This window comes from Canis lupus, chromosome 33, assembly GCF_003254725.2.
Source record: "Canis lupus dingo isolate Sandy chromosome 33, ASM325472v2, whole genome shotgun sequence".
In the NCBI taxonomy this organism is placed as follows: Eukaryota; Metazoa; Chordata; class Mammalia; order Carnivora; family Canidae; genus Canis; species Canis lupus.
The window spans coordinates 29364203-29377686 of NC_064275.1; the positions used below are offsets into that span (position 1 = coordinate 29364203).

Sequence of the window (13484 nt, forward strand, 5' to 3'; positions counted from 1 at the left end):
CCGAGATGTCATTCGCGCTCCCAGATCCGGGGCCCAGAGTCTAGGGGGCCCCGTGTTGGGGCCACAGCGAGGGCAGGTCACGTGTCTGCAGGACCGCCGGGGCTCCGGGCCTCCCCCATCACCCTGACTCACCCAGAAGCTCCCCAACCGACGCCCGCGAGGCAGAGGATTTCACTAAAAGCCCCAGGCTCCTCGACCTGAGGTCTAAGCACAACGGGCTGTGTGGGAAGTGACCCCCAGCCCCAGCCCCCACCCCGCCCGGCTCTGAGTCACAGGAGCAGGGGCACCGGGGATTTCCTCCGCCTTGCGCCTCTTCCTGGTCCTCTGGGCTCACCCCTACCCCAAAGGCACCTCAAGCCTGCCCTGCCCCAACCAGTTCCTCAGCCGCCCTGGGGATCAGATAACAGAGGGTGGGGTGGGGGTGGTGGGCCTCCTCGGCAGAAGGCCCTGAGCAGGGGCCCCAGGTGGGAGCCATGAGTCAGGAGATGCCGCTGGAGGCAGAGACAGACACCCAGGTGTTGGCGGGGGGGAGGAGTCAGGAACAGAGGGCCCGGCATGGGGATGGGGCGGAGGAGCCCAGGGGGCACCCCAGCGGAGGAGGTCGGAGTGGGGAGGGGGCCCCGGGATGGGGACGGGGGCTCAAAGGGAGGGCAGAGGCTGCTTTGGGGGCTACTGCCAGGCACTGGGGGGCAGTCAGGGCCCCTGTCCTGGGAGGAGGCGGGAAGGGGAGGGGAGGGGACGGGACGGGGAGAGGAGGAGAGGAACGTTCAGGAGCTCCAGAGTCCCTGGTGGTGGCCCTGGGGCCAAGCTGAGCCACTTCCTACGCGTCACCCCAACGGCAGTTTGGCTCCGACCCACACAGCCAGAGCCGAGCCGAGTGGGAAAAGGGTGAAGGAGGTGGTGCTGTGCAGGGAAACTGAGCCCGACAGTGAGGCGAGGCCGGCCCGTCCTTCCCCGCCGCCCAGCGCTGTGAGCCGTGGCCCTCCACCTGCAGCCCGCACCCCTCAAGGCCCTGCAGGCCCGGCCCCGTGCTCCCTACCTTCCCTCGATGACGGTGATGACGTCGTTCATCTGGATGTGCAGCTTGTCTGGTTCCTCAAAGTCCTGAAGGGCACGCATGTCGGTGGGCTGGGCCTGGGGGCAGAGCGGGGTCAGTGCCCACCCTGGGACTGAGCCCCCGCATGGGCACCCCAGCCCCGGGCACAGACCTGCCCTCACCTCCAGCAGGAAGTCCCGCAGAGCCACGAACGTGGGTCTGTCCTCTGGCTTGTGGGCCCAGCACTGGACCATGACGTTGTAGACATCCTGGGGGCAGTCCTCCGGCCGCGGGAGACGCTCCCCCTCCTTGTCAATCTTATGCAGAATCTGGCGGTGGGGCGGTGCAGTTGGAGCACAAGCAGGGCACCCAGCCCGTCACTCCCCACCTTCCCTCAGGCCCATGGAACAATGGGAGCTGTGGGCCGCCGTGCCTGCACCCCGAAGAAAAGCTGTGTCGGGGAGCCCAGCCCCGGGCCTCCGGTGGGGGCCTCTGGAGAGGTGGCCGCGGCAAGGGAGCAGAGCGCGAGCGAGCCTCGGGCGGCCCCGGCCGGAGCACTGCGGGCCCCTCTCTTGGCTCAGCGGCTCGAGAGGTCATGAGACGCGGGGCATGGGGGACAGGGATTCCAGCCAACGGGAGCCAGTTCCAACGGGCCGGGTGGGAGCCAGGAAGCAAGTCAATCCCCGCCCGGCACGTCAGGAGCTCCGGCCCCTCACCTGACTGCCATTGAGGCCGATCCAGGGCTCCTGGCCGTAGGTGAACATCTCCCACAACGTCACTCCAAACATCCAGGTGTCACTGGCGTGGGAGAAGGTGCGCGTCTTCAGGCTCTCAGGGGCACACCTGGCAAAGGCAGGGGTCAAACAGAAGGCCTCTCAGAGCACAGCCACCCCCATCAGCCCGACGGACAGAGCAGCCGCTCAGCACGTCGCAGCCCTGTGCGCCAGGCTCAACGGTAGGTGTTGGTGACACACGTGAACAGGGACAGGACTTACTGACTATGGGATGCACAGACTCGGAGGACATCATCTACGCTCCTGTCTTTATTCCCATGGAGCCCAGGCGGGAGGAGGGTGACGTGTGCAGGTCAGGGAAGCAGTCGGGGGAGAGGTCAGAGGCTCCAGAAATTGGTGAGGGGGAGGAGAGGGGATAACATCTCAGGCTGTTTTCTAATTGTGGTGGGAGGATGACGATTTCCGGATTTGGGGCAGGATCCTGGGATTTGGGTCATTTCAGCAGGAAGGTGTGGGTGGGAGATTTGGACAGGGTTTGGGGAAGAACTGACATGGATGGAAACCGTTTACACTGGCTTCACCCAAATACCCCACACTCCCTGTGGGACCCCCTTTTGGGTGAGCCAGAGAAATGCCCCCAGTGCAGCGGAGCCGGCAAAGGGGTGTCCCTGGGTGGGCCAAGGTGCGGAGTGACGGGGAAGCTGACCTGACCGAGAACCAGACTCTCTCCTGGGACTGGAGAGCCGGCCTGGCCACTCAGGTGGGGGGCGAGGGGGAGACGCTGCCCAGGGACAGTCACTCAAGACCCGCAAGCCCGGTGTTCCTCATCTGGGAAACCTAACAACGATCTGCTGGCTTCATGCTGCCGTAAGGGGACTCTATGGTTTACCACTCAAACCAGGATGCTTGGGTATGAAGGGGGTGCTATCAATGACCCCAGAACAACACAATCCGGAACGTGTAGTCACCCTACGTAAACGATCGACTGTGAGCGGGGCTGTGTATCCTAGGTTAGGAGGATTTTCCGGCAAGAACACGACCTACTCGTCGTACCCCAGAGCGAGGAGACCACACACCCCCTCGGGTGCCTCCAGAACCAGTGGATCATGACGGTCTCACACCAGGGCCGGGGCCAGGGCAGGGCCAGGTACCACCCTGGTGAGGTGAATGTCCCTGGTCAGCCTACAGGCCCTGACGTGGTCTGGCCCTGCCCGCAGCTAGCTCTACCTGGAACATACTTACCCACCAGTGTGCCTGCCTAACTTCTGATAAAGTCTGGTATTTGGGGAGCTGACTATGACAGAGTCCTCCTGGGCAGTCTTTCTGGGCCCCCACGGCACTCATCCCTGTGCATCTCAGTACCTGGCACCCGGGCCCAGAGAATTCCCCCGGGCGGATGAGTGAATGGACTACACACAAGAAGGCTCCCCGGGCCCAGGAAAGACAGAGGCTACTATGGGAACCGAAGCCCCGGAAACTCTGAGGCTGGGTGTGCAGGGACCGGGGGGGGGGGGGGGGGGGGCAGGCCCCGTGAGCCAGCAGCACCTGTCCCTCACCAGGCAAAGGGCACCTTGCGATGCTCTTGCATGACATAGTGGTCGTCATTCTGGGGTAGCGCACGCATCAACCCGAAGTCCCCGATCTTGACCAGGTCACGGGTGGCCAACAGCAGATTTCGGGCAGCCAGGTCACGGTGAATAAAGCGCTTGGACTCCAGGTAGCCCATGCCCTCCGCCACCTGCACAGCGTAGCGGCTCAGAGTGCCCAGGAGGAAGTGGCCCTGGTGCTTGCGCAGCCGGTCCAACAACGATCCTAGCGGCGCCAGCTCCGTCACCTGGGGCCATGGAGGAGGCAGGAGGAGTAAGTGCCACCGAGCCCTGCCCCTCCCTCAGTGCCCCATGCTGGGCTCCCAGTCCCTCTCCTGAAGGCCTGAGCCTGCCCTCTGGGGACCTCTAGGACTTCTACAGCCTTCCCCAGCCTCTCCCCATCCAGGTCGCACGGGAACCCGAGGCTCAGAGAGAAGCAACCCACAGAGGCTCAGATTAGAAATTCTAAAAACGAAACTCTAGGGCCGGCCCCTCCTATGAGTGCAACCCTCTGCCAAGGAGCACAAACAAAACCCAAAGATGGACTTGGGCTCCGGAGGACAGAGCACCAGGTTAGGCCCCGAGGAGCCGCTTTGCCACAGCAGGTGGAGGACCAGGGCCCCCTTCACCTGGACGGAGCGCGAACACAGCACCGACAGGGGGACGGGCCCCTCTGGGGGCGCAGAGACCCCACCTGAGCACCCACCCGCTGCCCGCAGGGCTCACCATCTTCATGGGCGGCGTGAGCACCACCCCATAGAGGCGAATGAGGTTGCGATGGTCAAGCGAGTGCATGGCGTTGACCTCCCGGATGAAGTCGTCCATGGCCTCTGGCTGGCTCAGCACGTCAGGCTTCAGGCACTTCACAGCCACACTCATCTGCCCGCCGCAGGGATGGGGATGGGGATGGGGATGGGGGGGAGGAGTCAGGACAGACCTCAGGCCCCAACACTCTGAGCCCACCTGCTCCCCCTCCAACTCAGTCCTAATAGCCCTGCCCCGGGGCTGCTGGTCTGGGCGGGTGAACGTGCCCCGGGGGCCTGCGGCCTGGCCTGGGCCCCCCTTCCGGGCGGGTGGGGAACGCCCAGGTTAAACAGCAGCCATCACTGTGATGACAGACGTTCAAATGTCGTCGTAAAAGTGGAATACTGAAAATGTTGTAAATATAATGCCAAAAAACGAATGTACGGCGGCAGGCGGCAGAAATCCCCGTAGTGCTTCCCTCGGAGGAAGAGGAGACTAGGGGGAAGGGGCAAGAGCTCCCTCCTGGGGATGCGGGCGGGTCCTGCCTCCCATCCCTGCTTACACTGCTCCGCGCGGGTGTAAAAATGCACGAAGCCGAAATACTAACTGTGCTTCCTCTGAGTCGTGGGATTACAAACGCTTTTTCCTTATTTTTAAAAACAATTTCCAAACCTTTGTAATAATTATTTTTATAACTGAAGAGAGTCAGACCCGTCTAGTTAACCTGAGCGTGGCGTCCAGAGCAAGCCCCCCTCGAACTGCGTCCAGCCCCGTCCACATCCCGGCAGAGGGGGGCATCTGCCAGAGTACCTGAAGAGGCCTGTCCCTCTGCCACACCCCACAGGACCCAGAAAGCTCACCGTCTTCCCCGAGGGGGCATCCCACTCGCCCCGGCGCACCACGCCAAAGGAGCCATCTCCTAGCTTCTCGAATAGATGCAGGTCCTTTTCCCCAATGAGGCAGGTGAGGCTCTGTAGGGGCCCCTCCCCTGCTGGGCCCCCCGGGGTGGGTGAGGTCTTCCGGAAGGTGCTCTGAGAGTGATGAGGGGGGAACTCAGCCTCCAGTCGCTTTCCACTGAACACCTGTTTGAAGGCAGCCAGGGGCTAGATGGAAGCCGGAGGCCCCGGGGCCGGTCCTCAGTCCTGCCCCGCAGGGTCGTCCGCTAGGCCTCCAGAGAGCTCCTGGCGTGGCCAAACTGCCAGGGTGCAGACTGGCTGGAGGCCCACCCCTCCTCCAGACCACACCCTCAAATGGCAACCCCCAGTCTCAGTGTGGCCTCAGGGTGTGGGCCAGAAATGGCCTGACAGCCGTGCAGCTTGTGACGCCTGTGACCCCACGCCCAGCTGTGGGGCCAGGGGGAGCCCAAAGCCACTCTAGACCCATCCTCTGCACCACCTGTCCCCCCGTCCCCCTGCCCAGCACAGACTCTGGCCCCCAACCCAAGCAGATGGGCAGGAGCCCGAGGGGCCCTCCGCAAACACCTCCCTTTCCATATTTAGCCCTGGCCCCTTCTCTGGGTTGCCCATTTGGCGCTGTCCGTCTCCACCCTCCCTGGGGAGCTGACTGCCCTTCATCCTGCCAGGGGGAGAGGATAATTTGAGCCTGAGGTTGGACTGTGAATGTGTGTGCTGGCGGGGCTGGCGGGGGGGTTGGGGGGGTGGTGTGTGTGCAGATGAAGCAAGGCCTTGCTGGGCCAGGGCCTGGGAAGACAGCTGGGCGGCTGGAGGGGCGCCGAGAGCTGTGAAAGGAAGACTGGAGGGGACTCTGCAGCCCAGGCTGTGGAGGGAAGGGGCCCAAGGCCAGGGGACAGGAGGCCCTCAGGAGTGGAGGTGGCCCCATGGGTCGGACTCGGCCACCCCCACTGGGGCATCCGGGCCTTGGCCTCAGACTGCAGACTCCGTCCACTTGGGCCTCTGCCCCGCACAGGTTGGCAGAGCTGATCTGCCCAGGGCAGGGGGTGTCTCCAAGCCAAGGGCCCCTTCTAGCCACCGCTCTGCCCTCCTCTCCGTAACTGAGCTCCCTTATGTCTGCGAGCAGTGCTCGGCTGACAAGGCCCTCACAGCCTTTATCTTGAGGGACCCTCTCCACTGCCTGGTGAGGTGAGCTGGCCAAGTGCCCCCGGCCTTCTACCTGAAGACAGGCCTCAGGTCTGGAGAGGTTCACTGACTGACCCCAAGGCCTCCTGGGTGGTGGATCCGCGATCCCTGAATCCCAGTGCAACCCCTGAATCCCGGGGCGCTGCACGGCTCTTCCCTCCTGCCTTCACCCCCCCAACAAACCCATCCTTCCTAAAACCTGGGCAAGGGACCAGGACAGTGTCCCCAGAAAAGGCCACAGGCTCCCAAGAGACAGCCCCTTTGCCAGATCACAGCCAGGAAATCTCGGCTGCCCAATCCCAGTCCAGCTGTTCTGCCGTAACGCACCCCCCACCCCAGCCTTGAGGCCAGGAGTGGGGAGGGAAGGCCCTGGCTGGTTCACTTCCTCTTGCATTGTCTTCCAGACAATGGGCAAAGTTCCACTGAGTCAGACCAGGGACTCACCACTCCACGGACCCAAATTAGGGCAAAGGGGGGGTGGCGGGGCAGGCTTGGGGAAGGAAGCTGTCAGCAGGCCAGAGGTCCAGAGAAACCCCCTGAGGACCAGGGATTGGACGGGGCGGGGAGGGGGGGAGCGAGGCAAAGATGTCCTGGGTCCAGACAGTCCGCACCATGCTGCCCTGGACACTGGCCCCAACAGTCAGACAGGGCACGGGCTCAAGTTACGGTGCACTTGTCAAAGAGCGCCTGCACCGCAGGAGGGGACACGAAGCCATCGTGGCACACGGGCTACTCACGTGCCATCTCTGGTGGGTACAAGAACCAGGCGGTTCTACAAGCACCCTGCCCAGGGAGACCCCCGGAGGAGGGAGGTCTGTACCAGGTACAGATGACACCCGCCTGGGAATGGAGGAGTTTCCTAGGCCTGACCTCAGAGGGAGGCCTGTGAGGCTGCCCGCCCCACTTGCTCCTCGTCCACGCACCTTGCTCATCCAAGACTTGCGTTTGCACATGGCCTTTCTCCTCTTCACAGCCTCCCACAACCGCCGCTGACCTGCGGGGAAAGAAGGGGTTCCGATGTTGTTAAGGCAGCTCACGTCCCCCAGAGAAGCCACCTGCCTGCATGCTTCCTTGGTCCCCCGGGGTGGGTCCGGCACTAAATACTGCCCAGCACAATGACACCAAGGAAACACCATTCCAACCAACCAGGGGCCACAGCTAACGGTCACGGCATTCCACTTCCAGGCAGTGGTTCTTGAACTAGATGGAGGTGTTTAACCACCAAAACTGAACAGCAGTGATCTTTTTCCAACTCAAAAAAAAAAAAAAAAAAAAAAAAATCAAGGTAATGGATAGAATTTGCTCAGCTGTTTTTTTTTTTTTCTCCCATAAAATTCTATTACGTGCCTGGCATCAGATACCAACTATCCAAGCCCAACTAGCCTATGTCGATGTCTGATTTAGCAGGTTATTACTTATTTAGCTATTGTAAACTGACTGTGTGAACAAATTTCTAACGCTCTACATGGAATACCATGGCTTCTAGATGTTACGATCAGTACTTTTAGGATAAATACGTGGAAAAGAAAGGAGTTCAACTTCTACGGCAGACCTTGGTGCATGGGAAACAGAATGAGTTCAGTCTACGGCAGATCTTTGTGAGAAAGAGACAGATGAAGGGCAAATTGGCAAACCATCCGAGGGTGTTCATACAGATCTCTGGATGCTGACCCCCTGGTGTTGAGAATGGTGAACAGAGCAAACTCACTTCCAGTTTATGGCAGAGGAGAGATGGAGGAAACCCATCCTACAAATGTCTGAACAAACCAAAAAGGGGTGTATGTTTAATCCTGAGTATCCAGAGCTCGAAGACTTCACTCTCCTTAAACTCCAGTTCACCTTTACAACTGCCAGCTGTTCTCATGCACTCACTGTGTGCAGCATGTACTGATGCCCCTCCACCCCACCTTGGGGGTTCCTGGACAGGCAGCGAGAGTTCTCAGCTGTGCCACCCCATGGAATGAGGAGGAGGGCTCTTCTATGCGGTGGGCAATCCTGAGGATAGAGGAGGTAGATGGTCAGTGGGGAAGCAACAAGCACGGCCAACGTCCCCACCTACCAGGCCGGCCCATGCCAATCTTCTCCAGGTCCTCATTCTTGACATACTCAAAGTGGGACAGGCGGGTAACATTGAGGTCATCGCGGAGCCGCAGGAAGTACTGTTGCAGCTGCACCTCGGACAGCAGCTCCAGCAGCCAGCCTGTGCCCTCCTCCGGCTGCATGCTGCTGCTGCCCAGCCTCTGTGGGGAGGAAGAAAGGCTCAGGGACTAAGGGGTGCAGGCAGGTAGTGAGGGACTCTGCCCTGAGTGCCCTGGCCTCACCCACTTCCTACTAAGCTGCTTCAACGAACCCAAATCACTTTCTTGTTTCCCCCCAAACAGCCGTAGAGGATGGCCTGTACCCCTGTGCCCCTCTTCCCACCAGGAACGACGACAGAACTCGGGCAGTTGGAAATCAGCCCGGGCTCTGGAGTCGGGGTCTAAAGTCCACACTGTGGCCGACTGACCGGAGATCAACCTCTCTGTTCTCAGACAGTCAACAAGCCATTTGAGAAGCATCAAAACTATCGGTTGTGTCTCCAGGAAAATATACACATTCTTAAAGTTTTCATTTAAAAATTGGGGAGGGGCACCTGGCTGGTTCAGTAAGTAGAACTAGTGACTCTTGATCTCAGGGTTGTGAGTTCGAGCCCCACACTGGGCCTCATGTTGGCTGTGAAGCTTACTCAAAAAAAAAAAAAAAAAAATATATATATATATATATATATATACTACTTTACATATATGTATCGTTTTAAAGGTTTTATTTATTTATTCATAAGAGACACGGAGAGAGAGAGAGGCAGAGACACAGGCAGAGGGAGAAGCAGGCTCCATGCGGGGAGCCTGATGCGAGACTTGATCCCAGGACCCCAGGATCATGACCTGAGCCAAAGTCAGACACTCAACGACTGAGACCCAGGCGTCCCTATATATGTATATAATCTTAATTGGGGGGGAGGGTGCAGGGTCCCTTGAGACCCATCCATAGGTTCCGCAGACCTGATGGGCCCCAGAGAAAGCACTGTGGACCAGATGAGCTCTAAGTCCCACCCAACACCTGACATCACCAGAGCATCGCTCCCCAAATCCAAAGACCATCCCGCAGGAGACCACTCAAGTGCCGGGCTGTCAGGACCACAGTGAGTGGAAGACAAAAGAGGGGCAGAGGCTGGGGTGGGCTTTCCGATGCCGGCTCAAAGAGGCAGCACTACTTAGCTCCATCAACGGCTGTCACCAGACTGCTGCCCAGGGTTGTCAAAGCTTTTCATTTTTTCAAGAAATATTGGAAATCTGGGAATCCCTGGGTGGCTCAGCGGTTTAGCACCTGCCTTAGGCCCAGGGCGTGATCCTGGAGACCCGGGATCGAGTCCAGCATCAGGTTTCCTGCAGGGAGCCTGCTTCTCCCTCTGCCTGTGTCTCTGTGTCTCTCATGATTAAATAAATAAAATCTTTTAGAAAAATATTGGAAATCTGAATCTATATGTGAAATCTCACCATTTTTGAAAAGGTAATATATGCACATGGTAAAATATTCAAAAAGGCGTTCTTAAACAGAGATGGATGAATGAATGAAGTCTCATTCCCTGGGCTGCTGCACAGCAAGCCACCTACCCCCCGTCCCCAAAGCCACCTGCCATAAACGACTTCTACATATCCTTCCAGACTGTTTTGCCCCCACACAAATATTCACCCATCAACCACACCATTCTGTTCCTTGTTTTCATTTCACATTACATCTTTCTCCTGACCTTTTTTTAAAGATTTTATTTATTTATTCATGAAAGGCAGAGAAAAAGGCAGAGACACAGGCAGAAGGAGAAGCAGGCTCCATGCAGGGAGCCCGATGTGGGGCTCGATCCCGGGACCCCAGGATCATGCCCTGAGCCGAAGGCAGATGCTCAACCACTGAGCCACCCCGGGATCCTATCCCTGAGTTTTTAATTATGTCAACGAATTCAAGTTTGCGGTACACATGCACGTGTGCGCACACACATGTTCCGTGCTGGCCAAGCAAAACACATGTGCAGGCCAGAATCAGCCAACGGGGCCATGGGTGAGTGAACCCTGACCTACACACTCTGCAGCCCAGAGAAAGAGGACGGGGCACCCCTTGAAACGAAGCAGCCTGACCCACTGGACCCAAACCCATTCCTGTCCAAGTCATACACCTCAAAGCTGAGGGCTTGCCCAGGGCAGCCCCTGACCCACGTTCCGTCCCCAACCGAGGATGACCAGCTGCGCCTCAGCCTCCCACCGAGTCCGAGGTGGCCGTGGGCCCCAGCTCCCATCACAGGGCACGGTAAGGGAAGCAGACACTTGCAGCTCAGGCCTAGCGTGAGCCTCCTGCCTCCACAGTTCCCAGCGGTGCTGAGAGCCCAGTGCCAGGACTTCAGACCCTCCCAGGCAGCTCAGGGCAGTACAAAGAGCGACAAACGGGATGAGAAGCCTCAGTTCAAACCATGGCTTAAAAAAAAAAAAAAAAAAACCCTGGCTCCTCCACCAAGGCAGCTGGGCGATGGGGAGGGTTTTTTTTTTTCCAAACTTCAAGCAGTGACCCTTTACCCAGATGGTGCTCATGAGGGCTGTACGGCCCCCTAGGGGACATTCTTGGTTGTCATCATGTTGGGGGCCAGTAGTGGCATTTAGTGGGTGATCAAGGGACAAGAACACAAGTTATCCTACAACATGCAGGGCAATCTCACTGTCCCAAGTCCTGTACAATGTAATTCATGCAGGTGGGAAACTGGCTTATAAGCATGCGAACCTAGAACCAAATTCCATTTTACGTGCGAACAAAATCGGATTTTGCAGTTTCAATACGCACCGAGAATGAACACGTAAACGGTGGAGGGGGGGAGGGGGACTGGCCTTTGTTTTATCCAGAACTTACCAAAAGTTGTTTGCTACTTAGAAAAACATCACTGAAGGCAACCCAACTTTATTGTTTCAAAACTCCCCTGTGGGTCAGCACTTGTAGACGCTGCCTCCCCGGTGGTTCTACTGGAGGTCCTAGCGCTGACTACCTCATCAGGTCAGAGGGCCCTGACGTATCAGGAAATGCTATCATCACCGTCCTTTCACTTCTCCTTTCTTTTTTTTTTTTTTTAAAGATTTATTTATTTATTCAGAAAGAGAGAGAGAGAGGCAGAGGGAGAAGCAGGCTCCATGCAGGGAGCCCGACGTGGGACTCGATCCCGGGCCTCCAGGATCACACCCCGGGATGCAGGCAGCGCTAAACCGCTGCGCCACCGGGGCTGCCCTCACTTCTCCTTTCAACTACAGGTGACATCCCGGTGACTGACAATATACACACACGGCAAGAAGGTTATATTTCTATTAATTTTACTTGAGAAGAAAAACAATCGCCCTAAGGCTTCGACTGTATTTACCATATGCCAGGCAGTCTAAGCAGTTAGCTGTAGTCACTCACTTATCCTCAACGACAGTAGCTGTCACACACAAAGGAGTGTGGACAGGACGTCGCTGCTTTCCAGAAGGCGGCCCCAAAGGTGCACCGTGAAAATCACCGACCCAGGCTGCGCGTCTGCCGCCGCCACTCCCACCACCACGGCACCCCCTGCGTGCCCCAGGGCGCGGCCTGCCAGCAGGGCCAGCAGCCTAGAGACCCCCTCCTCTTCCTGCCCCGTGTCCAAGTCTCAGGGCGCCAGGCTCCTCACTCCCACCCCCGGGTGCTCCCAACAAGAGCCGAGGGCCATGCCCTGGGTGCGGGGACTGCGCGGACACCAGACCCGGAGCCCTTCCCCTGACGCCGCTCAGAAAGCACAGAGTGGCCTGGTTCTTTTCGCCAAGACACCGGGAACAGCCCTGCCTGCCCAGCTGGACACTCCCCCCAGCCCCAGGGACAGGGCTGCTCTGCGTGGGGGTGTGCGGGGAACTGGGAACACTGGGACCGCAGCGAAAAGCCACCAGGCCCTCAGTCCTGCCCCCCGCCAGTCCCAGGGTGACCCTGGACAAGCCCCCGCCCCCCCACTCCCCGTCCCCTCCTCACCAGGCCTCGCTGGCCCGGAAGCACAGGGCACGCACCGCATGCCCCTCCGCTCAGTCCCCGGCTGGGGGGCCCCGGCCGCGGTCCCCACCTGTGTCTGCCGCGGCGCCGGACGGCGTCCCGTCCCAACCAGGCTGCAGCAGTCCAGGGCAGAGGCCCGGAGCCCAGCGCCCCCCTCAAGCCCTCAGCCCCTCCCAGTCCCACACTCTGCCCCCCAGTGACCCGCTGGCTCCAGGGGCCGACCCCAGCCCCAGCCAGTCCTACCCGCACCCCGGCCTCACTCACTGTGTACAGGCGGCGCCGCAGTCTGGCCAGGAGAGGGAAGGAGAGCTCTAGGCCAGGGAACCGACGAGCTGCGGGCATCTCCACGGAGCTGGACCCCCGGCCCCGGCGCTGGGGCTCTGGCCCAAGGGGGGGGAGCAGGGGCTTTAGCTCCTGAGCTCAGGGTCCTGCCCAGAATGGAAGCTGACCAGAGGTCGGCCCCAGGAGTCCCCCAAATCCCACACAGGGGTGCGGAGTGGGGCAGGAAAACAGGGTGGGCCCCTTTTCCCGGCTGCACAGCTGTTTCCCCAGCTGGCTAGTCTGGCAGGGGCAGGTTAGCTCCCCTCGGGCTGGGGGCTGGGGGCTGGGGGCTGGCTGCGGCCGGTCCTCCGTCCTGCTGCTCCGACTGCTCTTCAGCGCAGTGGTCACAGCTCAGCCCTACTCCCTGGCTCCCCCGCCTGACCGCCCGCCCGCCCTCCTCCCTCCCTCCCCAGCTGAGCAGCTCTGACACTGGCTGAAAAAGGACCTTTCTGAATCACTGCCAAGAGGGTGGCGGGAATAGGGGGACTCTTCCTCCCAGCCACCCGCGCTGGCCCCCCTGTCTCCCCATACACAAGGCCCCCTGTCTCTGGCTTCCACCCCAGCCCCCATAGCTGCAGACAACTCCTGGGATTTTAGGGTGGGGGCTATGGGAATCGAGCAGCACCGTACAAAGAGGGGTACAGACTCCCATATGGGCTTGTCTGGGGCCGTGGGGGCCAGAACACAGCCTGAGTTGGGGGCCTCGGCCCCAGTCAGTCATTCCTGGGCCCCGGAGGCAGACCCTTCAGAGACCCTCCCCCATCTCCAAGTCCCAGCCTTGGCTGGGCGTCTCCTGGCTCAGGCCCTAATGTGGCCCTGTTACCCTGGTGCCCGACGGAAATAGGAGGCCGGCAGCCTGCCAGAGTGGGACAGTCCGGCCAAGAGCGAGGGGGGTTGG

The 13484-nt window shown here is 59.7% G+C and overlaps 1 protein-coding gene across 22 annotated transcripts in view; it reads right to left on the reverse strand.

Moving 5' to 3' along the window:
- The window catches only part of TNK2 (tyrosine kinase non receptor 2), a 42545-nt gene that overhangs the window by 9867 nt on the left and 19194 nt on the right, over nucleotides 1–13484 (reverse strand). For 14 of the 22 annotated variants that reach the window (XM_049105281.1, XM_049105283.1, XM_049105276.1 and 11 more), the window contains 8 exons: nucleotides 8256–8436; nucleotides 7120–7190; nucleotides 4961–5182; nucleotides 4083–4235; nucleotides 3327–3604; nucleotides 1753–1879; nucleotides 1219–1365; nucleotides 1040–1134 (listed from right to left, as the gene is read on the reverse strand). In XM_049105281.1, the coding sequence (XP_048961238.1) occupies nucleotides 1040–1134; nucleotides 1219–1365; nucleotides 1753–1879; nucleotides 3327–3604; nucleotides 4083–4235; nucleotides 4961–5182; nucleotides 7120–7190; nucleotides 8256–8418 (1256 nt within the window). In that variant the 5' untranslated portion in view covers nucleotides 8419–8436. Of the gene's footprint in view, nucleotides 1–1039; nucleotides 1135–1218; nucleotides 1366–1752; nucleotides 1880–3326; nucleotides 3605–4082; nucleotides 4236–4960; nucleotides 5183–7119; nucleotides 7191–7342; nucleotides 7394–8068; nucleotides 8192–8255; nucleotides 8437–12529; nucleotides 12934–13484 lie in introns of those variants that run through there. The other 8 variants (XM_049105288.1, XM_049105285.1, XM_049105287.1 and 5 more) reach the window with 5 other exon arrangements.